Here is a 25,172-nt window from a genome sequence, read left to right on the forward strand (position 1 = left end):
ATACATGCCTGTCTAGACCCGGCCCTGTTTGTGACCCTGGTCTGGAAAAGCGCTATACAAATAAAAATGACTTACTTTCACTTTACTTTTTTTTCTTTTTTTTTTTTTTCAGGTTTTTGCTTTCAGCTTGGTGGCCCCTTACAAGGGTGACAGTTTATAATGTGGCCTCTGTGGACGTTCACCCCTGGTCTATAATATATTGATAAACTCCTTTAATGCCTTTTCTTTTTATATTAATATAAAATGACGGCAAATAAATTTTCATTTTTGGTGCAGCCTACTCCCATCAGTATGTGTGAATGGCTGTCAAAGCGCTTTGTGACCCTGGTCTAGAAAGGCGCTATATAAATAGAGATTATTATTATTATTTTGGAACCACAACTTGTGTTTCTGAGATTAAAATGTTTTTTTGTTCAAGACTAGTTGGTGAATCGGGGTGTTGGCTCCTGACATTACAAGTTAAATTAGATTAATTTTGTCGCAGATTCACAACTTTTTTAAAACTCATATTGTCAGTTCAGTTTAGTTCCAGCTGAAGTCTGTCCAGATTGAATTCCGGACCAACATACTTCAGCTTCCATTCCGGGGCTGCAGGAGCAGAAAAGCCCCCTGACATCTCCCAGCCCCGCAGATCTCCTTCCTCCCAACTCCGCCCCAAAGTCGCTCCAAACTCTGCCTGAACTTTTCCTGCCTGGAGTCCAGTGCGTCACTCTGGGCCGGACCCTCCAACAGAACCGCTCTCGCACAGCAACAATGGGTTGGCAGGAGCGCGGATGGTTCCTCTGCGCCACTTTTCTTGGACTTCTGGTGTCGGTTCTGAGCGTCACCCGGGAGGAGCTTTTCAGGTTCGGTCCGACCGCTCGGGACCAGGTCCTGGAGCCCGGGAGTGACCAGACGCACGTACTGGAGCTGGATGACCCGGTTCTGTTCTATGATGGAACCTTCAACAGGTTATATGTAAGTTTTTTAAAACTCCACTGACTTTTTGACTTCATCAGGATGGATTTATTTTTCTTGCGCAATTGCGCATCCGGTACCCCGGGTGAAGAACCGGGGAAAAAAACCGTCCCATGGATCTGGGTCGGAGGTCGACTTTATCTTTGAGCTCATAGTAAATATTGATTGTCTTATCTGAAGGGGCTGCGGTGGATTTTGAGGAATGTGTGTGTGCTGCTGAATTCTTCAAGCTTCCCCTGAGGTTATCATTTTACTGTTGACCAGGAGACTCAAGTGCTCCAGCAGCCTCGACGCACTCCCCCGGAAAATAAGCTTTGACACCATGATCAAGTGGAAATGTCAAATATTATAGTGAATAAATTATAATTTTACCAACAACAAATGTCCCAGATTAAGCACCAATTATTTTAATTTAGACCAAAAAGTCATTAGTTTCACGCCTGTTATACTTTACTATCTTTAAAAATACTAAATATAACATTTCGTTTAAAAATAATCCCACTTTTTAAAGATCATCATGTAATGCTTGAATGTTCTGGCTTTCACACTCTGTCCTTTAGTGACATCACAAACGACAGATGGGATCACTCAAACCCCTTGCCGGAGTCAAGGTCTCAAGCAGGCTACTTGACAGATTTATGACTTTTTATGGTATGCTCTGTTAAGCTAAACCTTACCATCCCATAATGACTTGTATAAAAAAAACTTTTTGAAAAAGAAACATATTTACACAACTATAAAAGAACATTGTTGCGTCATATCAGACTTTTTTGCTTGAAACTGATTTGTATGAATTTGTAATCAAAAAAATGTTGAAAACTCTTATTTATTAATAATTTTTTAAGACATATTTTTATTGCGACTTTTAACTTTGTTACAAAACATCCAGACGGACATTTCGATCTGACGAACAAAACCAAAAACAAACAAAAATAAATACATAAATACATAAATTAAAACATAAAGCCCTGCACTTTGCATTCAGTACAATACTGAGACAAATTTATACATTTTGTTGTCCTTAATTCAGTAACTCCAATAGATACAACACGTCGTTTTTTGTGTTCTTTCATAGTTCACATTTAATGCTAATATTTAATATTTTCCCTAATTCAGAGAATACATCACTTCAAAATCTGAGGAACTTTGTTCACTTGCACATAGAGTGAAAAAATGTTCCTTTTTCTACAATGCATTTATTACATAGGTCTGCATATAGGTATATACACTCGCATCAACCATTTCAAAAGTGTTTTAGCTGATAGTTTATCAGCCCTTAAAGATTCTTACGAATGACTTTTTCAATATTTTATATTTCTGAAATAATTCCAAATTTTTGCAGGTTCGTTTATTACTATTTCTTCCAAAAAGGATGTGAAAACTGTTATTAAATAAACTAATCTTGTTTCTAAATTGAACGACTACTAGAATTGATGATTTATTGTGTAATGACTGAATGAGTCAAAAATACCTTGTCAAAGAGTTATAATCTGGTTCTATACCCAAAATGTTTTAGATAAAAGGAAATATTTCACGACCTCAGAGCAATTACAAATCACAGGGTTCATCTTTAGCTTCATCGTCGGCCATTAACTCGTGAGGCCCCCGAATGACTTGTGTGAACGTCGCAGCATTGTGTGGAGGGAACAAGTCTCTCTTTATTCCCGCCGGCCATCGTGTTCTCAGAAAAGTGCTTCATCCTTGTTATAATGGCAAAGTGGATGTCGGGCGATCTAATTATGGTCAGAAACAAATTGACCCGTTTAGAAAATAATCACATTTTCCACTTTATGTTTTGATGCTCTGACTACATAGATAGATACACTTTATTGGTCCCTCTGGAGGTCTTTATCGGGAAATTGTTTTTTCCAGCAACACAGACGATAGATTTATGAAACAAGAACAAAGTGCAATAAAAAGAAAGATGCAAGATGACACAATCTATACAATGATTAACATGGAATGTCATCTTTTCACTCCACTCCTGCCCCCAACTCAGAATTAAACAGTCTAATAGCACGAGGAATGAATGAGTCCCTGAGTCTATTAGTGTTGCATCATGGGAGGAGCTTTAGTGCACTTCATCTGCATCTCTGCTCTCTGATGACAGTGTTCAGAGGATGACTGACTTCCTGTGTTTTTCCAAAATACGCAATAAAAATTAACTGAAAAGGATAAATATTTATCCTTTTGTGTAATAATCTGACATTTTAGGGAGTACCTTACTTCATATCTCATCCCACAAAGTCATTATGTGACCAGGCAATACACCGAAACCCACTCAAAAATAAAAATAATGCAGAAAATTGAGTTTTTAACTATAAATCACAATGTAAATGGAAGGGAGTTTGATAAAAGGAGGGGAAAACTGATGTATATTTATGATTTGAGGCGACGGTCTTATTGGCTGAATGGCTACATTGGAAATAAAAAGTCAGAAACTTCAAAAAAGATAAAGAAATTTGTTCTCAACTACAAAATTGGTATAGAGCCAGTCCTTGTTATGCGGTCTTGGTGAACTGTAGAGCAGCGCTATGCTAACATTAGCCTTCCCAAAAACTGCTCAACTCTTAAAGTAAAAGTATTTTCAGTTATACTTAAAAATATTTATATTCGACCCGAGACTGTATTTTCAAATGTTGGTCCCTTTTGATTGTCTTTGACGTCGTTACCTTCATATATATATCATGATTTGTTGAACTATAGTATTCTTGGTATGATCCGTCGCACCGACCTTCTGCTCAGCCGCAAAGTTGATAATTGGAAGAAAATGACGATTATTAGTCATGTCATGTCTTTAGATTATCTGGAAACGTGAGCTCACCGTCTACATTAAACAACCATCCAGGTGTGAAGGTTCTTGTTTTGTATGTTCACGCCAGGCTGAAGTCATTTGTGGGTCATCAGCGATTTATTTGAAGAGAAACAGGAACCGCGATGACTTCAGGCACAAATATTTAACTTCTTATCAAAACAGTCGACGGCCCCCCCCCGCCGCCCACTACCCCCATTCGCTCTACTCCGACCGAGCCAGACATTCTGTTGTGAACCGTCTGTGCCCTGAAGGCGACGATCATCTGCTTCTCCACCTCAAGAGCTCCCAAAACAACCTTGATAATTATCAGGTGCCATTGTCTCGTCTGTGATTCATATTCGCTCTGTCGTACAAACCTCCAAGAATAAGTTGTTCAGCGCTCCATCCTGTACTTTGCCAGAAGTCTGTGTATTGAATACAAGGGAACGACTTTTGCTCTCCTGAGAGGCAGGAAGGACCGACTGAAGCCAAAAGTAGTGCACTTGTTTTCCTCTCAGGAAGTCAAGCGACTTTTTACAGCTTTGCAAGCGCTCATGCGGTTTTAAAAGTGTGTTAAACGACAAGTTGTGGTCGCCTTAAGATCAAAACCGACGTGTCTGGAGAAGGGTTAGCGGTCGCTTCCTTAAAACTTCTCCAATCTGTTGTTTCAGATCAGCACCAACGGGTTCGTGGCCACAGCAGAGCCGAAAGAGGAGTCGACTTATCTTGGCAATATCCCCCCGAGCTTTGGCATGATCGCCGCCCTGCAGGGAGACTTGGACACCGACGACGGCGTCGGCAAAGTGTTTTTCCGTCAAGATAGCAGTCCGGAAACTCTGCGACGGGCGGCCGACGTCATCAACGGGGCGTTCCCGTTAGACGACGAAGTCAGTCCCACAAGCTGCGTGGTGATCACCTGGGTAGATGTGGCCGCTAATGGACCTGAGGAGGAGATAAAAAACAAGGTTGGTAGATGTCAGAAGATCTTCTTTTAAAAGGAATGTCGAATATGTAAGCGTTTGTCAACTTTCTAGAAAGACACATATGTCTTAATAAATGTAACTTGATGGTAGTCCTGTGTTTGATTCTGCATTAGATACATTTCTTAAGACTAAAACGTCCCTTTTCTCCAACAAATCCAAAAAAGGTATCAATAACTAAGACTTTTATTCAGTGTCCATATGAACCACAGAAGATGGCAGAACAACAAAAATGGTCTGATACAATATTGTGGATCGCTTTCCGGTCCCATACGTACTTAAGTAGCCAAAAGGGAAACGGTGGTGCTCATATTTCTTGACCTATGCAAGCAGATCTTCAGTTGCCCATTAAGGCGTCAGTAAAAACAATCCACGAAGTCCATGAATTTCCATTTGATGTCCCAGAGACACAGTAACAAAATAATAGTATGCCATTAAAAATACATTTCTGTTTTGCCAGGGTCCGAATTGTTATTGTTGTCTTCAGATGAATTATCCTCTGGCTTTTTTATCCCACAGAGAAACACCTTCCAGCTGGTTTTAGCATCCCTGGAGACGTCCACTTACGCGATCCACCTGTATCCACGCGATGGTATTCAGTTCACGAACACACCTGCTGAAGACGGCGCAGTAGTGATGCACGCCGGCTTCAGTAAGGGTTCCGTACGGGGCTTCCTGTTTTCCGCTCAAGGACCATACTACCGCACAACTACTGATGACGAGGATTCCGTTAAGGATTTGGCCGAGTAAGTCAAAATGTAATCGACCAGCAATGTCTTCCTGACCGTCACCTCAACCCTCTACCTTTAGGCAAACCAACTCTGGACTCAGAGGGGTGTGGGTGCACGAGATAGGAACATCTCCATATTTCACCAACATAATGCCCGGGGAGGTCACCGAGCTTCCGACGGAAGCCCCCGCACCTGCCGAGGATGACACGGAAACCATTGACACCAGGGTGTATACGAACGGACAGCAGGTGGAGTACCCCCCGTTTGAGCCGGAGGAAGAGCAGATTGACATCCAACCTGCTCAGTACCAACCCTACCGACCTGACGACCAAGAGGTCGTGGAGGTGGATGACACGGATATCAATGTAGATGGTATGTAACTAAGTTTGATATATTCCTCACGTATCAATGTTTGTCTAAAAAAAAAAAGACTTCTTGTGCATTATGGGAGTTTCACCCCAGCACCTCGAATACAGTGAAAGAAAACAAGTCCAATTGAAATAAACAATCTTGCCAAACCACCTTAAACGTGCATTTCCCAGATAGCGACATTGATTAACCATAACTTGGGTCAATGTTAGGACACTATTCAGTTTCCTAGAATCAGATAATAAATTATTTTCCTGGATAATAAGGGCATGTATTACAGTCCTTTGGTTTCCTGTATCCAGAATATAAGTCCAGTGGCAACATGGACCCAATTGAAGCTTTTTTTGGACGTGGATTTTCTGTCCTAACTACCCTTTCATTTCTTCACAGTGTTCTCGTATCATCTTGGGACATGTGCAAACAACAGAAATAAGTGTTCCCAGTTTGCTGATTGCAAGGACTACGTCAGTGGATACTGCTGCCACTGCAGGCCCGGATTCTATGGCAACGGGATCGAGTGTGTGGCAGAAGGTTCAGTACAGTGTTCATTGTTTGGACATTCATTATCGTAAAGGATTTGCATCCAAGTCCAACAATAAGGTGATAGGAATCTGACACAAAAGAGTCTTTAGGATCTTTAGATAGTTCAGGAAAACAATGGAATGTCTTACCCAGGCTGGAGTAGAAGCTCGACTGTAATGGGGTCTTGTTCATTGGTAAGTGAAAGCTAGAGCGTGGTGCATAAGTCAGGTCCAGTAAGGGGGGATAGCGGAGCCAAAAGACAAAGCCCTTGTTATTCTTATTGATGATCACCATCTTCGGTTAGTGGTTGAAGGAAGAACATCACAGACACAAGCTGGTGAAACAAGTGTTCTCCATATGTTGGCCGTGGAACCCTCTTAGGACACCTCGCTAATGAGGTACTGTGGGCCTGTGCACTGGAGGGGAGGCCCAAAAGCTGGCCCAGGACTTGTGGAGAGACTTTGTCTCGCAGTTAGCCAGGGAATCAGTCTCAGTTTACCACAACAAGTGCAGGAGAAGGTTTTCTCGAGAGAGGATACTTTTGCGTCTGCTTCTTACCAACAATGCAATCATTGCTAAGATAGATGGCATTTACAGTACCTTCAGGATAAGAGCTAAGGTGGTGAAGCGAAACGGTTGCTAAAAAGTTTTGTTGTGACTTTCCTCCATTTTTATCAAGCAGAAGTTCCTTTTGACTTTAAACAAAGGAAGGTGCGGAAGTGCAACTCATATCTCCGCTGCCCGTGTGAGGTCAGAGTAAAATGGTGAAACTGAAGCCGTAGAAATTCCACAAAACCTGCTCAAGTTTGCTTCAGAAAATATTTGGGTTGTTGTGCAATGTGACAGCATCGTAACGGAATGTTATTTTTTCACTAACAAAACATTCCCCCATCCAGGGAAGCCTCAGAGGATGAACGGCAAGCTCCACGGAAAGATTTTCATCGGCAACGCTCCCACGGCGGAAGAGTTCAGCAGCAACGACCTCCACTCCTACGTGGTGGTGAACGACGGCCGCTCGTACGTCGCCATCAGCGACATCCCCCCCACCATCGGACCCTCACTGCTCCCCCTGTCCGCCCTGGGCGGGGTCATCGGGTGGGCGTTCGCGCTGGAGCAGCCGGGATTCAAGAACGGCTTCAGCATTATCGGTAAGAGAAGGAACGACCGAAAGCACAGGGACAGCGAAGATGAATTAAGAGGAGCATAAATCTCTGTGCGCAGCTGCAGAATCCATCACTGTGTCACAAGAGTATTCGGCTCGGACTGAACCTTTTACTTCCTCTCGTCCTGTAGGTGGTCAGTTCACACGGCAGGCCGAGGTGACCTTCGCGCCCGGGAACGAAAGACTCACCATCAGACAGGAGTTCAAAGGCATCGACGAGCACGACCACCTGGCGGTCAGCACCACCCTGGAGGGCCGAGTCCCAGAGCTCCCCCTCGGCTCCACCGTGCAGATCGAGACCTACTCTGAGATATACCAGTACAGCAACAACTGTGAGCGCGAACCCAGAGAACCACTGTTGCTGCTCCTCTTACCTGAGTGTTGTTGGTCAAAGTTGACTGCGTTAGGGTCCTGTGTGTATGTGCTTTTGTTTGTGTGTGTTTTTTTCTCTGTATGTGGGTGTTGTGTGTGTTTGTGTTGGTGAGGTGTGTTTCTGTTTGGTGGTGTGTATGTTTGTGTGTGTGTTTCTATGTTCTGGTGGTGTGTGTGCTTCTGTGTTAGGGTGATGTGTGTGTGTGTGTGTGTGTTTCTACATTCAGGTTGTGTGTGTGTCAGTGTGCGAGGGTGGTGTGTGTCCTACTGTGTTGGGTTTGTGTGTGTTTTTCTGTGTTGTGGTATGTGTGTGTGTTTCTGTGTTAGTGTGGTATGTATGTTTATGTGATTGGCTGGCATGTGTGTTTGTTTTTGTGTTTTGCTGGTGTGCGTGTGTGTTCCTTTTTCTGGCTGGTGTGTGTTCATGTGTTAAGCTGGTGTGTGTTCCTGTGTTGGGCTGGTTTGTGTTTGTGTGTTGGGCTGGTTTGTGTTTGTGTGTTGTGCTGGTGTGTGTTCCTCTGTTTGGCTGGTGTGTGTTTATGTGTCGGGGTGGAGTGTGTTTGTGTGTAAGGCTGGTGTGTGTTCCTGTGTTTGGCTGGTGTGTGTTTCTGTGTTGGGCTGATGTGTGTTTGTGTGTTTGGCAGGTGTGTGTTTGTGTGTTGGGCTGGTGTGTGTTTGTGTGTTGGGCTGGTGTGTGTTCCTGTGTTGGGCTGGTGTGTGTTTGTGTGTTGGGCTGGTGTGTGTTCCTGTGTGTTGGGCTGGTGTGTGTTCCTCTGTTGGGCTAGTGTGTGTTCCTGTGTTGGCTTGGTGTGTGTTCCTGTGTTCTGCTGGTGTGTGTCCTTGTGTTGGCTTGGTGTGTGTTCCTGTGTTGGGCTGGTGTGTGTTTGTGTGTTGGGCTGGTGAACATTGATTTAGCCAGGATGTACAAAACAATATTTACAATTGTTTAAATCAGATTCGTTGCACCCTGTCAGTGATAACATCCTCATCCTCGCGGAACTACGTGGTGAACCTGCCCGACGGCTCGACCGAGACCAGGACGTTCCAGTGGAGACAAACCATCACCTTCCAGAGCTGCCAGCACGACCAGTCCTCGCCCAACATGAAGCCCACCCAGCTGCTGAACGTGGACCAGATCTTCGTCATGTACGACGTCAACAACGAAATCCTGAGGTTCGCCATGAGCAACAAGATCGGAGACATCAACGGTGAGGTCGCCGCGGGGCATCCTGTTTACGGCCGCTTCCTTCCTGGACCCCGGCATCACACGTCCAGACAAAGCAGGACTAAAATAAGTGTCTATAATTAGGAGGCGAGCCGGAGGACAACCCGTGTTTCACCGGGAGACACGGCTGCGACACCAACGCCGTGTGTCGGGCCGGCGAGGGAACCAGCTTCACCTGTCAGTGCGCCACTGGCTTCAACGGTGACGGACGCTCGTGCTACGGTAGGAAACATGATGAGTTCCAAGAAGGTTGTTGGTTTCAATCCAGATCTGGGTTAGGAGATGACTTCTGTCCCTTCTTGTATGTTCTCTGGGTTTTCCAAGGGCACTCTGGTTTCCTCCCAAATTCCAAGATAGCACTTAATTGATGATAACTTAACTAGTTGTGTATAATGTAGGGACATTATACACAACTAGTTATTTTTTACTATTACTACACAAGTTTTATAAATTCAGTCTTCGGAACCATCCCACAACAGACAAACTTCATAAAAATGTCACTAATATGATAAAATAAATGAAAGGTGTCTTTGAAAATACCATGTAAATCTAATTGCTATGTTTTTAAAATGTAATATCATAAACCTTATACATAAAGATATATTTAAAAATAGTTAGTTAAATTAAATTTGAAAACTTCCTTCAGCTATTTCTTCCTACGTACCTTCAATTTCATAAATACACAATTTGAATAAATACGTATAAATAAATCATCTACAAATAAAATCAAAAAGATTGTTTATTATTTTTGCCTTACAGCCTATTTTTTAGATTTTTCTGTACTTCATTTTCTTTTAAAATAACCATTACATATTAAAGTATTAACTATGTACACATTACTAACAATAAATATGATATATACGTTATAATTATTGGGATTTCTTTGAACGAAAATAAAAATATCGAGGCACATATTTGAAGTTCTTTTGTGACAGTAAATAAACACAAAATTTATTTCAAATATCACGTTAAAAAAACGTATAAAGTATAACTAAAGGGCATTTCAGGGTAATTTAAATAATTAATTTATCCGAATATCAAAAAAAACAAAACACATGTTTCAAAATATTCAATAATGAATATTGAATTTCTCTCTCTGCATTGATAGATGCAACGTGTGTTCACATAAAGGTACTTAACAAAATATTGAAGTTTTTTTCTATAATGAATACATCTCATTTGGAATACAATGTGTTTTTAATATTTTTATTGTCTTAAGAGACTTGTTGCCAAGAACAGACTTTGGTGCAATAATACAAGCAAAAACAAAGATAACAAGATATATAAAAGTTGTTAATTTTTTACTTAACCTTACCTTTTATTATTAGTAGCCAAAACATCTATGTGTTACGTTACAATGTATATAAAGTAAGGAATAAAATCCTTTCCATTGAAAGATAAATGTACAATATATGAGCACATACAAAGTAAATCACAAAACCTCTTAAAATATTTAGTATAATGAATACATCTAATTAAAGGTTGTATTCTCACATTTTTATAGGAATTTAAATATTATATTTGAGAGATAAAATCCAAATAACAAACAGTAATGATAAGGAAACACATATATACACATACAAAAAGTATTATTAACGTTTATTTAAACATGTTCTTAGCATTTTGTATCTTAATTATTACAACCATACAAGCATGAATGGGAGGAAAATATAAGATAACATTAAGTCGAGGTTGTAGATGATGCTGGAGATAGATCAACTCCCAGGTCTGATTGGGATTTAATCTATTCCTGGGAATGAAAGCGTTTCCTTACAGGGGAACTGGATAATTGGAAACGACATGGTAATCAAAGTGACCCGAGTTCACAGAGCAGGTTGTGATCCTTGTCCCGGCCCACGCCACAAACAAGCCCCGCCGTATAGAGAGACAGGAAGTGCCCGGGGGCCACAGGATGTGTGTCAGACGGATGCAATCTTTGAAACTTTTTTGTAATTAAGAAATCCAATTAAGCGGCTCTCTGATGTCCTGACATCTGATAATGACAAACACTGATGTGACCAGACTTCAGAGCTAATGGGTTGGACGCGGCTGTAATTTGTTCCCCGTCAGACGTGGACGAGTGCGCCGAGAACCGTCAGATCTGCGGCTCCTACTCCATCTGCAACAACCAGCCCGGAACCTTCCGCTGCGAGTGTGAAGATGGATATCAGTTCGCCAGCGACGGTCAGACCTGCCTCAGTGAGTACCGTTCCGCCAGCTTGCATGTGTTTTTTAAGAAGCATACCTCTGCCAAGGAGCTTATGTCTCATGACTGTATACGGCAAACACTCACATTTATCAAATAACTTAAAATACTAGAAGAATTGCATTTGCAGAAGAAAAAACTGTGTGAATTCTGAACCTGTCCACTGAAATGCTAGAAAGTACTTTATTGGTATTCAAAGTAAAATAAAAAATGAGGCATGAAGGAAAAAGACTGGTGTGAAAACGTTGAAATAAACTTAAAAAGGTTGCAAAGAAGAAAAAAAGAAGATAAGGAACAAGAAGACAAAAGAGGAGAAGAATAAAGTAGTAGAAATTGTAGTAGAAGTAAAATGAGTATTAAGATTAGTTGTAGAAGTATAACTAGAAGTAGAATAAGTAGTAAAAGTAGTAGTAGAATGAGTTGTAGAAGTAGAAGTAGTAGTAGAAGAAGTAGTAGAATTAGTATTACAAGTATAATTAGTAGTAGAATGATTAGTAGAAGTAGTAGTAGAATAAGTAGTAGAAGTAGAAGTAGAATTAGTAGTAGAAATATAAGAAGTATTAGAATGAGTTGTAGAAGTAGAAGTAGTAGTAGAATAAGTAGTAGAAATAGTAGTATAAGTAGTAGTAGAATTATTAGTAGAAGTAGAAGTAGTAGTAGAAGTAGTAGAATAATTATTATAAGTAGTAGTAGGATTAGTAGTAGAAGTAGAAATAGTAATAGTAGAGAAGTATAAGTAGTAGTAGAATTAGGAGTAGTAGTAGTAGTAGTAAGTAGAAGTAGTAGTAGAATCAGTAGAAGTAGTAGTAGAAGTAGACAAATGTTTTTTTTAAAGTAGAAGTTTCTTGTTGTGAGTACATGAATGTACCTGAAGGTCAAAGTAGGAGGAGTTGAAACATAACTTGAAGAGTTTTCCCATTCAAGTGAACGGGGGAAAAAAGGTAGAAAAAGAGGAATAGAAGAAAGAGTTGAAGAGATAAAAGAAAGCTAGAACATAGCCCACATTCCGGGATCTTTTCTTTGAGTGCTTTTCAAAACGTCTTCTGGTTTCACCATTGGTCAATTCATGTACAGATTCATCACAGGATGTGGCGTCTTTCAGTATTTTCTTTTGCTTGTTGATTTATATTTTGTGAATTTCCGTCGTTTTGGTTCATCCAGTTTCTTTCTTTTAAGAAATCTGTTCCATCTTGGTGTTTTTTTCCGACCCTCGGGGTCATTTGTAGCCTTTGATCAAATGTCAGGGGGCCCGTCGACCTCTACTCACGAGCACTGTTGAACAGAAAATTCAATAATAAGTCAAATTCAGACTAAAACGTGCAGCAATATTTGATAACAATCGAAAAAGGTCCATAGTAAATTTGGTTCTTTCAAACCCCGTAAAAATTGGTCATGGGAAAGGATCTATTTTGGAGCCATAAAATCCCAAGTAAGTCTTTCTTGTCGAGATCAAGAGTGTGGGATTCAGACGAGGAAGGAAACTTGCATCTGCTCCATAACGTGGGAGGAAACTGTAAAAGTCATTACGTTTTGTTTTCTGTATTACATTTCCAGTGGAAAACCCTTGGACTTCCTTTTACTCACTTGTACAGTTGTATTCCAGATGATCATTGGTTCCAAACCCAATTAGCCAGGGAGCCAAAGCAACAGTCTGGAAGGATTTCTCTCCTCTGGTCCTGAACCGTGTTCAGGAACCATCAGTGGATTCTGATCCACAGACCTCAGAGCCCGAGCTGGGGTGTAAGGCTGGATCAGGTCACTGATGGAAGGAGGAGCCTGACCATGAATAGTTCTGAAAGTAAGAACCAGAATTTTAAAGTTGATCCTGAAAGAAACTGGCAGCCAGTGAAGAGTTTTAAGGATCGGAGAAATGTGAGTTCTGAATCAACTGCAGCTCTTTTTTTCAATTTTAACTAACTAATAGTGAAAGTTAGTTAGAAAAACACGAACTCCGGAAACAAATCTATTGTTTCAACACAAACTCGCACATTGACACAAAGTCTCTAAAAACTAGGAGACACACGAATACACAAACGTCTTGTTGTAACCAGTCCAGAGCTGATATATTGAAATGTTATTTTTAAACGTTAGTTTTTTTTTAGAGGTCATGCTATTGTATCTTTACATTTATCTATCTGAACGTCAGTCTGTGAAAACAATCCTGACATTTTACCGAAAAGGAGGTTTGATATCTACTCTAAACTCATGGCTCGGGGGCCCAATCCAGACCGACAGAAGTCACTTGGGATTGTTTTGGTCAAAAGTACATCGATGTACTGTTCTTGTTCTTATTTTATTTTGATTTATTTTTTATGAAAAACTGCTGTATTTGCTGTGGCTATTGGTAAAGAACAATTTCAAGGAGACCTCCTGAGGGATCAATAAAGTTTTACCTTACCTTAGATGTTAAAATTGTAAGGTAAGGTAAGGTAGATCTTTATTGATGAAATTGTTTTTTCCAATAGCCACAGCAAATACAGCAGTTTTTTATAAAAAATAAATCAAAATAAAATAAGAACAAGAACAAAGAGAAAGAACAAGATGATACAATCTAAGTCTAAAGATAAAGATAAAAAACATAGATCAAAGAAAAAGAAAAAAGACAAAGGATACAAAGACTAACATAGAGCAGAACATCCAGATACTTTTACTCCACTCCTGCCCCCGAACTCAGAATTGTACAATTTAATAGCCCGAGGAATGAATGAGTCCTTGAGTCTATTAGTTTTGCTATTTGTGACTTATAACGATGCCTGTGATTAAAGATAAACCCTCACACAGATATTTTCTAACTGTAATCATTCACTTCTGGACAAGTACTTGCCAAACATTTTTTCCCGTCATGCGAGTAAAATCCCTCTTGTGTCCCTGCAGCTGTGGATCGTCCCGTGGACGCCTGCGAGGAAGGAACTCATACCTGCGACATTCCTGAGCGCGCTCAGTGCAGCTACACCGGAGGCTCCTCCTTCATCTGCTCCTGCCTGCCCGGCTTCACGGGAGACGGCAGGGTCTGCCAAGGTAGGACACTGAGCGTGAAAACCATCTGTTCCCATGAGTGATGGTGGTGTGTGCGGGGGAAGTGTGTGTGTGTGTGTGTGTGTGTGTGTGTGTGTGTTACGTAAAAACAGCTGCAGTGACTGGACAGTGAAACATGGAGAACAGATGCAGAAGTCCTGATTCTTTCGAGATCTTTTCAATGACCCAGATTGTTGAGCAAAAACTTGTGATTCCCTCCACAGACCTCGACGAGTGCCAGACCAGCAGGTGCCACCCGGACGCCGTGTGCTACAACACACAGGGATCCTTCACTTGCCAGTGCAGGCCGGGTTACCATGGCGACGGCTCGTACTGCTCCCCAGGTGAGCAGTTTTTTTTTTGTTTTTTTTTTGCATGAATTCCATGTGTTTCAGCTGGTTACTTTAAAACGTACAGTGTTGGCGGAGCAGCTTAAATAATAATGTTCTTGTTTACTTCTTTGTCAGCCCACCAGCATCTGCTGCGGTTTTACGGCTACTCACAGCTGCTCGCTTTTTTTTTTCAACTGTTCCAGCTCCGTGACGAAAGACAGCAAAAATGAATGACACTTTATTTATCTGAATACATATTTAAGGAAAAAAATTCAACCTAAGATAAAACTACATTAACAAGTTTAATGATCCTTTTTTTTAGTATTGGAAAATGTCCAACTGTCCACTGAAAGCAGCTTCATGAAGTACTTTTGTACGGTGGCCCAGAAGCAAAAACACATTATATATTATAAACTCTTAAAACAAATTTACAAAACTTGGAAAGAAATTTACAAACTCTTGAAACAAAATTAAAAAAAACCCTCTTCAAACCAATTGGGAAATTCTTAAAACACATTTACAAACGTTTAAAACCAATTCACAAACTCTGAAACAAAAAAACAACAACTTTTGAAACAAATTTACAAACTAAGAAACAAATTGACAAACTCTTGAAACTAATTTACAAACTCTTTAAGCATATTAACAAACTTAGGAACAAATTTATAAAATCAGAGACACATTTACAAACTCTTGAAATAAATGTACAAACTCTTGAAACACATTTACAAACCCTGAAACAAAATCAGAAACAAATTGACAAACTATTGAAACAAATTTACAAACTCTTGAAAAAAAATTACAAACTCTTTAAGCATATTTACAAACTCAGGAACAAATTTACAAAATCAGAAACAAATTGACAAACTCTTGAAACAAATGTACAAACTATGAAACACATTTACAAACTCTTGAAAGAAATGTACAAACTCAGAAACACATTTACAAACCCTGAAACAAAATCATGAAAACTAATTTACAAACTCTTGAAACCAATTTACAAACTCTAATAAATGTAACTCAAATCATGTAGTGATATTATAAAATAAAGCTTAATACACAAATAAAAGATAGAAGAGAAAAACAAGTTTTCAAAAAAAAGATCTTTAATGACTTCAATGAGTGAAATAATAAAACTGTTAGCCATCAAAAACATTTATAAATGATATTATAAATTGGTATAAATGATGATTTATAGTTCTATAGTAACTTATGAGGGCAAAACACTTTTATTTTAAATGTCCATAACTCCTCTTAGATTTATCCTAATAAGAAACTTAAAACAAAGTCTGAAAGCAGAGAGACTTTGCGTTCTATAATCTTTCATCACAGTAGTATTTGAAGTCAACTTAGTAAACGACAACATTCCTGACGACAGCTGCAGTCTCGCCATTAGACAGAGACATTTATGATGATGTAAAAAATTGAATTAACATTTTAATGATGAAATAGATAAATAAAGGTCTCTGCAGAATATATTGTGACGTAAAGTTGATGATTCAAGAGATATAAATATATTTCTTCCCTCTTAGACAGTCAATTATCAGTTGTCTTTTGAGGTCTAATTTAAAGTGTTTGATCCTCCACAGAAAGGACCAAAACACAGTGTGAAAACCACAGGGACAGTCTTCAGGGGACGAATGAGTACGGCCCTCGGGGTCCCAGGCCCCCCGTCGGGCAGTACATACCCAGATGCGATGAGAACGGAGGCTACGAGCCCATGCAGTGCCACGGCAGCACCGGACACTGCTGGTGTGTGGACAGGAACGGTCACGAGATCCAAGGCACTCGTTCTGGACCAGGAAACAGACCCATGTGTGAGTGAACGTCTCTTCACACACAAGCAAGCAAACTGACTGAAATATTTATTATATGGGGTCTAGCTCAGTGTCTGGGCTTCTAATGCAAGTCAAACAAAACCTCTAAGGAAAATATGATGTCTTAATTCTTGAAGCTAATGTTAGTATAGGCTAATGTTAGCATATGGATGGATGGATGGATGGATGGATGGATGGATGGATGGATGGATGGATGGATAGATAGACTAAACATGGAGATGAATTGGGAAATAGTTTTTCCAGCATACAGTAACACAGACGATAGATTCATGAAACAAGAACAAAGTGCAAGATGAAACAATTTAAATCTAAAGATAAAGAACATAGATAAAAGAAAAAGGATACAAATATTAACATAGAATATCATCTTTTCACTCCACTACTGCCCCGTAACTCAAAAATGTAACAATCTAATAGCAAGAGGAATGAATGAGTCCCTGAGTCTATTAGTGTTGCATCATGGGATATAGGCTAATGTTAGCATATACTGTAGATTCTCACCTGAACTATAGACTAATATTTTATCAAACATAGAGCCACCTGAATTACCTTTCATATTCCTCAATAATTTGTGAAATTCCAGATTATATTTCAATTTTTTTGTAATTATATTGTTTAATTCAAAAATTGAACTGTGTTGTACTGGTGGCTCATGGTCTTAACTTTTTATTTTTGATGCCAGTCATGTTCCTAAATTTGGCTAAAAGGTCAAAGTGCTAAAAAAGGTAGGTCAAATTAGAAATCGGCTTAAGCTTTATGCCTTTGTGGGCTACTTAAAAAGATGGAAGGGACCAGAATTGGCTCCAGAGGCAAATGAGCTAGGGCCACTAGGAAGGAAATTACTTAATCTAAAATTAAAAATCAACCACTCGAACTTTTAGCTTAATAAAGTTTCCTTTTTTTACATTTTGACATATGAAATTCAAAGTCTTTGCGGGAAAAATAAAATGACTTGATGGTCCAGATTTTGACACACAAACCCAAGCCAGTAGAAAGGACTTCAGGGACGGAACAAAAAACACAAAAATAAACTCGTCGCCATTCACAACCTTTGTCTCCGTCAGGCTTCGATCACGGTGGCGTGCGACCCCCCGTGGGACCGACCCCTCGACCCGACGTCCACCCTCTGGCGCCGGGATCTCACCTGCTGTTCGCTCAGAGCGGCAGGATCGAGCACATCCCCATGGAGGGAAACGATATGAAGAAGAACGAAGCCAAGCCCGTCCTTCACCTCCCGGTGAGTTAGCGAGGATGTTTTACCACCCACACTCGTCTTGCTGCGCTCACAGTTCGACCTCTTGTCTTTACGGCCTGCCAAGAATCTCAGGGAATGTACTGATGCCTGTAAACACTTTTGCCCCCGCCTTACTTAAATCAGCGGGGATGACGGTGGAATGTGTGTTTGGTACAACAGATGGAATATAAAACTTCAGACTGTCAAACAAGTATTTAGTCTGTTATAAGACCTTAAGAGCTGAGCTAATGCTTTTGAATAGACCCCGGGTGAAGCACTGCCTGGAGCCATATATATATATATATATATATATATTCTTTCATTATGATTAAATATTTATTTATATAAGCTAAAAATGTCATGACTTCTCAGTCCAGATTTGGTCTTAGGTGTTGGACACATGAGCGTAAGCCAGTACTTTCTATGTAAAACTACACTTTCTTCATCAAATGAATGAAAAATTACACATAAATTTAAAAAATAATTTTAATTTTTTTTTTCAATGTTCATCCTTCATTCATTCATTTTCTAATGCCTTATCTCTTATGCCATTATCCCAGTTTCATTGGGCGAGAGGCAGGGGACACCCTGGACAGGACGCTAGATAGACAACAATTCACACACACACTCATTTCACACACACAAGTTGTCAATCAAACTCTGTATGTTTTTGGAGTGTGGGAGGAAACCGGAGTGCCCGGAGTAAACCCACGCAGTTCTAGTTAAATTGAACTTCTTTTTGGACTTAATTTCCTCTTTTATCTACCAAATAAACTGAGAAATATACAATATATATATTTGTTTTGCCCTTAGTCGTATTCATGTCTACAGTATTAACTATTGATGGTCTGATGAAGCTTCATGAAGCAGTGTCATTGTTTTCAGAGCCCACTAGATGGCGATCTCTGCACTATTTTCCTTCGTTTCGAACGACTGTTCCAATGAAACATCACATCATTTTTAAACTGATGGCGCCACCTACTGACCTCTAAACAACATGACACTGCTTCATGAAGCTCCATCAGCGCATCACTAGTATTTACCATGATATGCATACATTTAGTAGAAGAAAAATACTTATAGCTTATCTTTTTATGTCATAATGTCCTTTTTTTTATCGCTAATGTTCCCTTGATTTTATATTTCCACCATATTATGCCTTTTTTAATTCGCTGTGTCTGTCTCTTGGCTTTGCCACTCACAGCCAAAATATACCCAAATATATATATTTTTTAGGCCTTTACCAACACTAATAAACATAAACTCACCATCTTTTGACCCTTTTTCTTCCTTAACTGTCATCGATGTGTTAGGGTTGTTTAGATTTGACTTTAAAAAACTCCACGTCTTTCACAGTCTTACCTCCATAAACCTCTGCTTAAGCTAAAACCGTTGGTTCCACAGGAGAAAGTGATCATCGGGGTCGCCTACGACTGCGTGGACAAGATGGTCTACTGGACCGAAATCACGTCTCCGTCCATCAGCAGGGCCAGCATCGAGGGCGGCGAGCCGGTGGCGGTCATCAGAACCGGTACGCTTGTTCTTCTGCAGTGCGTTCTTAACAACAGTCACTAAAAAAAAACAACTTTTCTTCTGAGAAAGACCTGCTCAGTCCGGAGGGTATCGCCATCGACCACCTGGGAAGGACCATGTTCTGGACCGACTCCATGAAGGACCACATTCAGGCGGCGACCCTGGACGGAACCCAGCGTCGTGTCATTATAGACTCCGACCTGGTCAACCCCCGTGCTATTATTGCAGACCCCCCCAATGGGTGTGTAGAGTTTCACCCTCTGAAGATATTCTCATTCGTCTCCTTCAACTCCGGCCATTCGTCCCCTACAGCGCCCTCTACTGGGCCGACTGGAACCGTGACGGACCCAAGATCGAGACCTCCTACATGGACGGCACCAACCGGAGGGTTCTGGTGAAGGAGAACCTGGGTCTGCCCAACGGTCTGACGTATGACTCCCAGAATTCCCTGCTGTGCTGGGCGGATGCAGGTCTGTGATGGACACGCGTCGATGAAACAAACCTCTGGTGTGTTCCTCAAGGTTCTCTCGCTCACAGGAACCCACAAGCTGGAGTGTATGAATCCTGGACGTGGAGACCGCAGGCAGGTTGCTGAAGGAATGCTGTATCCGTTCGGAATGACATCATATGGGAAGAACATCTTCTACACCGACTGGAAAAGGTTTGTCAAAGACAAAGACAGACATCCATTCACACACACACTCATACCTATGGAAAATTTCCAAAAGTTCTCAAATCAACCTCTGTATGTTTTTGGACTGTGGGAGGAAACCGGAGTCCCCGGAGTAAACCCACGCAACACGGGGAGAACATACAAACTCCACACAGAAAGGTTGGCTTGGACTGGAATGGAACCAGCAACCTTTCTTGTGCTAACTACTGTGACGTTAAAATGAAAAGAAAACCTAAATTAAAACATTTTCAATACATTTTTTTCCAAATTTTATCCACACAGGGACAGTGTAAAACAAGATGATAATCACAGCATAAACTATTGTTTTAACCCTTATTTCCTTTTTTTATTTATTTACCCTCGTCTCTGGGTCAAGGCGAACGACCTCCACCACATCATTTGTATTTATGGAAGCCAGGGAGGTCGTTCACACATTGGTTTTCGGGCATCTGGGTCACCTTGACCCTGAGATAACACAAGGGTCTAAAGAAAACATTCAGGACGAGCCATTTTGACTAGAAAAACATGTCTGACCTCATTCCATTAAGTTTAATTGACAGAAAACTGTCCTTAATATGAAAATGATAGGATTGTTATTTTAATGTGGGGCCCGGGGGCCGAACACTGCCCTCTGACTCTATCTTTGCGGCCCACTTGAGGTTAAACTAGAAAACTGACCATATACAATGGTTTCCTTTGGCAATCTAAAGAAAATGTATTCCAAATTCTTTATAAGTTTAACGTAGTGCTTATATATAATTTTTTTTAATTAAATGTATTTAAATTAAATATAACCCAATACATTTTAGGGCTTATTAACACCATTTAAGCATTTAATGTATTTTATTTTAAATGGTAAAATATATAAAATATGCTAAGTTTTCCCCTTTGGAATCTTAAATTAAATATAAATAAAATCTTATAAATAAAATAAATTATACATCAAATTAAGACGAAAGTTTATTTATTATCTTATATTTTATTTATTTAAGTTTACCCATCATAATAAATTCAACCACGTCTACAGTATTATAGTATTTACTAGTGATGGTCCGATGAAGCTTCATGAAGCAGTGTCATTATTTTTCAGAGTCCACTAGATGGCGGTCTCTGCACTATTTCCCTTTGTTTTGAACAACTGTTATAATGGAAAATCACATCATCTTTAAAACTGATGGCGCCACCTACTGACCTCTAAACAACATGACACTGCTTCATGAAGCTTCATCAGCACATCACTAGTATTTACCATGATATTCATACATTTAGTAGAAGAAAAAAACTATCAAATTTCAGTCTTAGCATCATAATTTTGTAAATAATAATTTTGTAATAATTTTGTAAATCATTTTGTAAATAATTTGTATATTCTTAAGATTGTTTTATCTTGTATTATCTCTTTTATTATTTCTTTTTTCCTTGCATTTTATTTTTTTTAACTGCGCTGTTGTGAAAGTGTGTTTCCCCTCTGGGGATGAATAAAGCTTTTCTATTCTATTCTATTCTATTCTATAATTAATTCATTATTTTTCTCTTGGCTTGATGGCCCCGTATATGATGTGGCCCCTGAGGAAATTAAATTGACTACTCCTGTTTTAATGGGAATTTTACTAAATATATAATATTTTGAATTTCAAAAATAAATAGAAAAATACAAAGTGGTATATTTCAGTCAGAATGACTGAAGTTAGCACAGTTAATTTGCTTAGCCACATATGTCAATAGATGGTTTGCTCAAAACAAAAAAATCAAAGTTCTGATTGATATTGTGATTTATAAAGATGTCAGTGGTTCAAATAAGAAACACATTATCAAAGTCAACATTTTTACACGGTACAAATCCAATAAAACTGAAAAGTTTGACAGCCCTGAGCTAAGCTATTAAGTTAGCTTTCAGTTTAAATTTCCTGTTTAAAAAAAAGTTTATATTTCTTGTTATGGGGTGTTTAGGTGAAGAATAAATAAAGAATGACTGCACGACGAAATAATACACAACCGTTTCCGCTCAGACTTTTGGGCGAAAAGTTTTTCCCATGCAGCTGATTCCGTGTGTTAGCCAGAGTTTAGGGGGGTTGGGGGTCGAGACGCCTATTTGTGTGTATGTGGAGTGAAGAGGCATCTTAAAAAGTGGCAGCTGCTTGCAATTTCTCTGCCTCGGCGTCTGTGAGTGACCTGCCCGGGGCCCCTCTATCCCTCTCTCTCTCTCTCCCTCTCTCCCTCTCTCTTACTCTCTCCCTCTCTCTCTATCCCTCTCTCCCTCTCTTCTCTCTCTCCCTCCCTCCCTCTGATCTCAGCGAGGCTTCACAAGAGAAGGTCTAGAGGTGGTGAGAGGAGAGACGGTCAGATGAGTTTTTTAGCCTCGCGCCCAATGTTGCTTCTCTCTTGTGTTTGCATCAGGAATGCTGTGGTTGCCGTGGATCGCTACAGCGGCCAGGAGTCGGACGAGTTCCAGCCCCAGAAACGAACCAAGCTATATGGGCTTGTGACGGCGTACGCTCAGTGTCCGTCAGGTACTGAAGAACCAGAAGCATGAGGTTGAATGTAATCCTTGAACTTCCTGTTACAAACCCAAGTCAATATTGTGTGGGTAACACACATACCATCACACAGAAAGAGAAAATAAACACACCACCCCAAGACAAAAGGGGAAAAACAACTCACACACAAAACAGAAAGAGAAAAGACCACACACACACACCACCTCAAGACATAAAAATAAAAGAATCAACTCATACACTCCTACCCATCACAAAAAACAACTCACGTAAACAACCCCAAGACATAAAGAGAAAAAAACAACTCTCACAATAAAGTCAAAAAGACAGAAAGAAAAAAACAACTTACGTTCACAACCCCACGACATAAAGAGAAAAAACAACTCTTACACACCACCCCAAAAAAGAAAGGCATACACACCACCCCAAGACAGAAATTATAAAACAACTTACACAAAGCCCCAAGAAAGAAAGTAAAAAAAAAACCTCACACACACCACCCCAAGACGGATAAAGAAAAAAACAACTCAAACACCACCCCAAAAAAGAAAGAAAAAGAAAGGCATACACACCACCCCAAGACAGAAATTATAAAACAACTTACACAAAGCCCCAAGAAAAAAACTTAAAAAAAAAACTCACACACACCACCCCAAGACGGATAAAGAAAAAAACAACTCAAACACCACCCCAAGACAGAGAAAGAAACTCCACCCCAAAACAAAAAGATCAAAGAATCAACTTACACACAAAACCCCAAGACAGAAAGTACAAAAAACAACTCACAAACACCACCCCGAGACAGCAAGTTCGAAACAAAGCTCACATACTTAACCCCATGACAGAAAGAGAGTAGAACAACTCACAAACACCATCCCCACACAGGAACGAAACGCACCCCGTATCAAGTCAGAAACACACACCACCAAAAACAAAGATTGAGAAACACACACACACCTTCAGCATAGAAACACACACATACCACGGCAACATAGAAAAAGAACTCACACCAACAAAGAAACTAACACACAACAACACAAGTTTCTTTTAACTACAGTTATTTTTATTCATCATTTCTCTGACACTTTGTTCACAGAAGAATGTTTAAAGTGGATTTTTTATGTTTATTTACGAGCAGTTAAAACAGAACTGACATTTGACCAGCAACACTGGAGTCAGAGCAGCCGAGTGAACATGACAGGAGGTTTAAATCAAGGGCTGGATGACTTGACTCTCCCACCCTTCTAGCTACGTGCTCGAAGGATTGTACAGAGATCCTCAAACATCTGTCCCGTGTCTGCTTCTCCAGGAACGACCATCAAACAATGCAAGTTGTTGTCATAACGCCCCCTCTCTCCGTCCTCTTTGAAACAGGCCAGAACTACTGCAGTGGGAACAACGGGGGCTGCTCTCACCTCTGTCTAGCAACACCCAACGGTCGCTCCTGCAAGTGTCCGGACAACGTATCGGACGTGGGTTGCGTGGAGAGAGACGGCGGCTACTGAGCGGAAGTGAGATCAAACCCATCGGGTGTTTGACCTCAAATTAGGAGTCTCTCAGCAAATTTTTAAACTGCAGCTGCTGAACATGCCACTGAAAAACAAAGGTGATTTACTGGGCCTTGAGTTTGTCAGTGTTTTTCTTTATCCAAATTGTACTTTTTATGATAGAAAAAAAAAAACAACACAAATGCCTTTACAGAATTGTAAATACAAACACTACTATCAAAGATGTTATATGGTCTTTGCTACTATGATGACTTTTGACATGGGTGCTCGTACACTGACTGCATAAGTCGATAATTTAATGTGAAATTCATTATTGCATGACGTCATCTCCTGCGAATGCGGGTTGTTTAGTGAGATTGTTGATTCTGGAGCGTTTTTAGTTTGGTAGCAGGAGTTTTCATGCTGGGAAGTTAATGAATAAACTTTTTTTTTTTTCTAAAGCCTGGGTTTGTCTGTGTTGGAGGGTTAACACGGTAACGGCGACATCGTGTGGTGACTCTGGTGCATTACAAATAAGTCGCGTTATCTCACGAAGACCATGTTTATTATCTGTACGCAGCAGTAGTAGTTTGGAGAAGTTTGTCATTATTTATTTGTACTGAAGTTTAAATACATGGGATAATATAATATTAAACGTGTAATGAGTATTTATAAGTACATTAAATGCAAATGAAAACTTCTAATGTGAAGCAATCGTGTTACAGCTTAAATAAAAGGGAGATGTGAATTTATTTGCAGCACTGATTTAAATAAAAATAGGATAAAGGAAGGAAACATTTAGCCACTTATTCAAGGAACCCAAATCCCCGTCAGTGAAGATTGATCGGGGGCTCGTGCGTCATCCGCTGGAAACAAACGCACGTCTATTGACTGGATATTTACGCCGCCACGTATTTAGCCCCGAATTATTACTGCGAGAAAGGATGGCCATCTACCGCCTACGTCTTTATCGATTCAAGATCGATTTAATTAGTATATTTTAGCAAAAATAATAAATAACATGTTCAGGAAGATAAGACTGGGGAGAAAAATCGGAATGATAAACGCGCGATTAGACGCAAAGGGCTGCGTGTTAGAAAATATATGGATCAAACTAATTCAATTCGTGACGAAAACCGCGAGGGTTGATTTTATGCTGTTATCCCCAGGTTTTGTCTTACAGGAATATTCTGTCAAATACAATAGACTGATGATTTGTATACGAACACAATTTAAATACACATTCT

The 25,172-nt window shown here is 40.0% G+C and overlaps 1 protein-coding gene across 1 annotated transcript; it reads left to right on the top strand.

Moving 5' to 3' along the window:
- Positions 1 to 689: 689 nt before the first annotated feature.
- On the top strand, positions 690 to 24,431 carry nid1a (nidogen 1a). The gene is made up of 20 exons (XM_087802887.1): positions 690 to 957; positions 4,423 to 4,716; positions 5,251 to 5,477; positions 5,542 to 5,834; positions 6,222 to 6,362; positions 7,250 to 7,501; positions 7,647 to 7,847; positions 8,862 to 9,095; positions 9,197 to 9,334; positions 11,183 to 11,311; positions 14,193 to 14,336; positions 14,558 to 14,677; positions 16,255 to 16,482; positions 17,568 to 17,740; positions 19,142 to 19,268; positions 19,340 to 19,511; positions 19,583 to 19,740; positions 19,808 to 19,931; positions 22,341 to 22,453; positions 23,813 to 24,431. The coding sequence occupies exons 1-20, from the start codon at positions 754 to 756 to the stop codon at positions 23,941 to 23,943; spliced, it is 3,603 nt and encodes a 1,200-aa protein (XP_087659013.1). The 5' UTR covers positions 690 to 753; the 3' UTR covers positions 23,944 to 24,431.
- Positions 24,432 to 25,172: the final 741 nt, after the last annotated feature.

The sequence above is a fragment of the Callionymus lyra genome, chromosome 11, assembly GCF_982586985.1.
Source record: "Callionymus lyra chromosome 11, fCalLyr1.hap1.1, whole genome shotgun sequence".
NCBI lineage: Eukaryota > Metazoa > Chordata > Actinopteri > Syngnathiformes > Callionymidae > Callionymus > Callionymus lyra.

Coding starts and splice junctions, on each gene's coding strand:
- nid1a (XM_087802887.1), top strand. CDS start 754: ATGGGTTGGCAGGAGCGCGGATGGTTCCTCTGCGCCACTTTTCTTGGA. Junction 16,483..17,567: donor ACCAGGAAACAGACCCATGT/GTGAGTGAACGT, acceptor TGTCTCCGTCAG/GCTTCGATCACGGTGGCGTG. Junction 19,932..22,340: donor TTCTACACCGACTGGAAAAG/GTTTGTCAAAGA, acceptor TGTTTGCATCAG/GAATGCTGTGGTTGCCGTGG.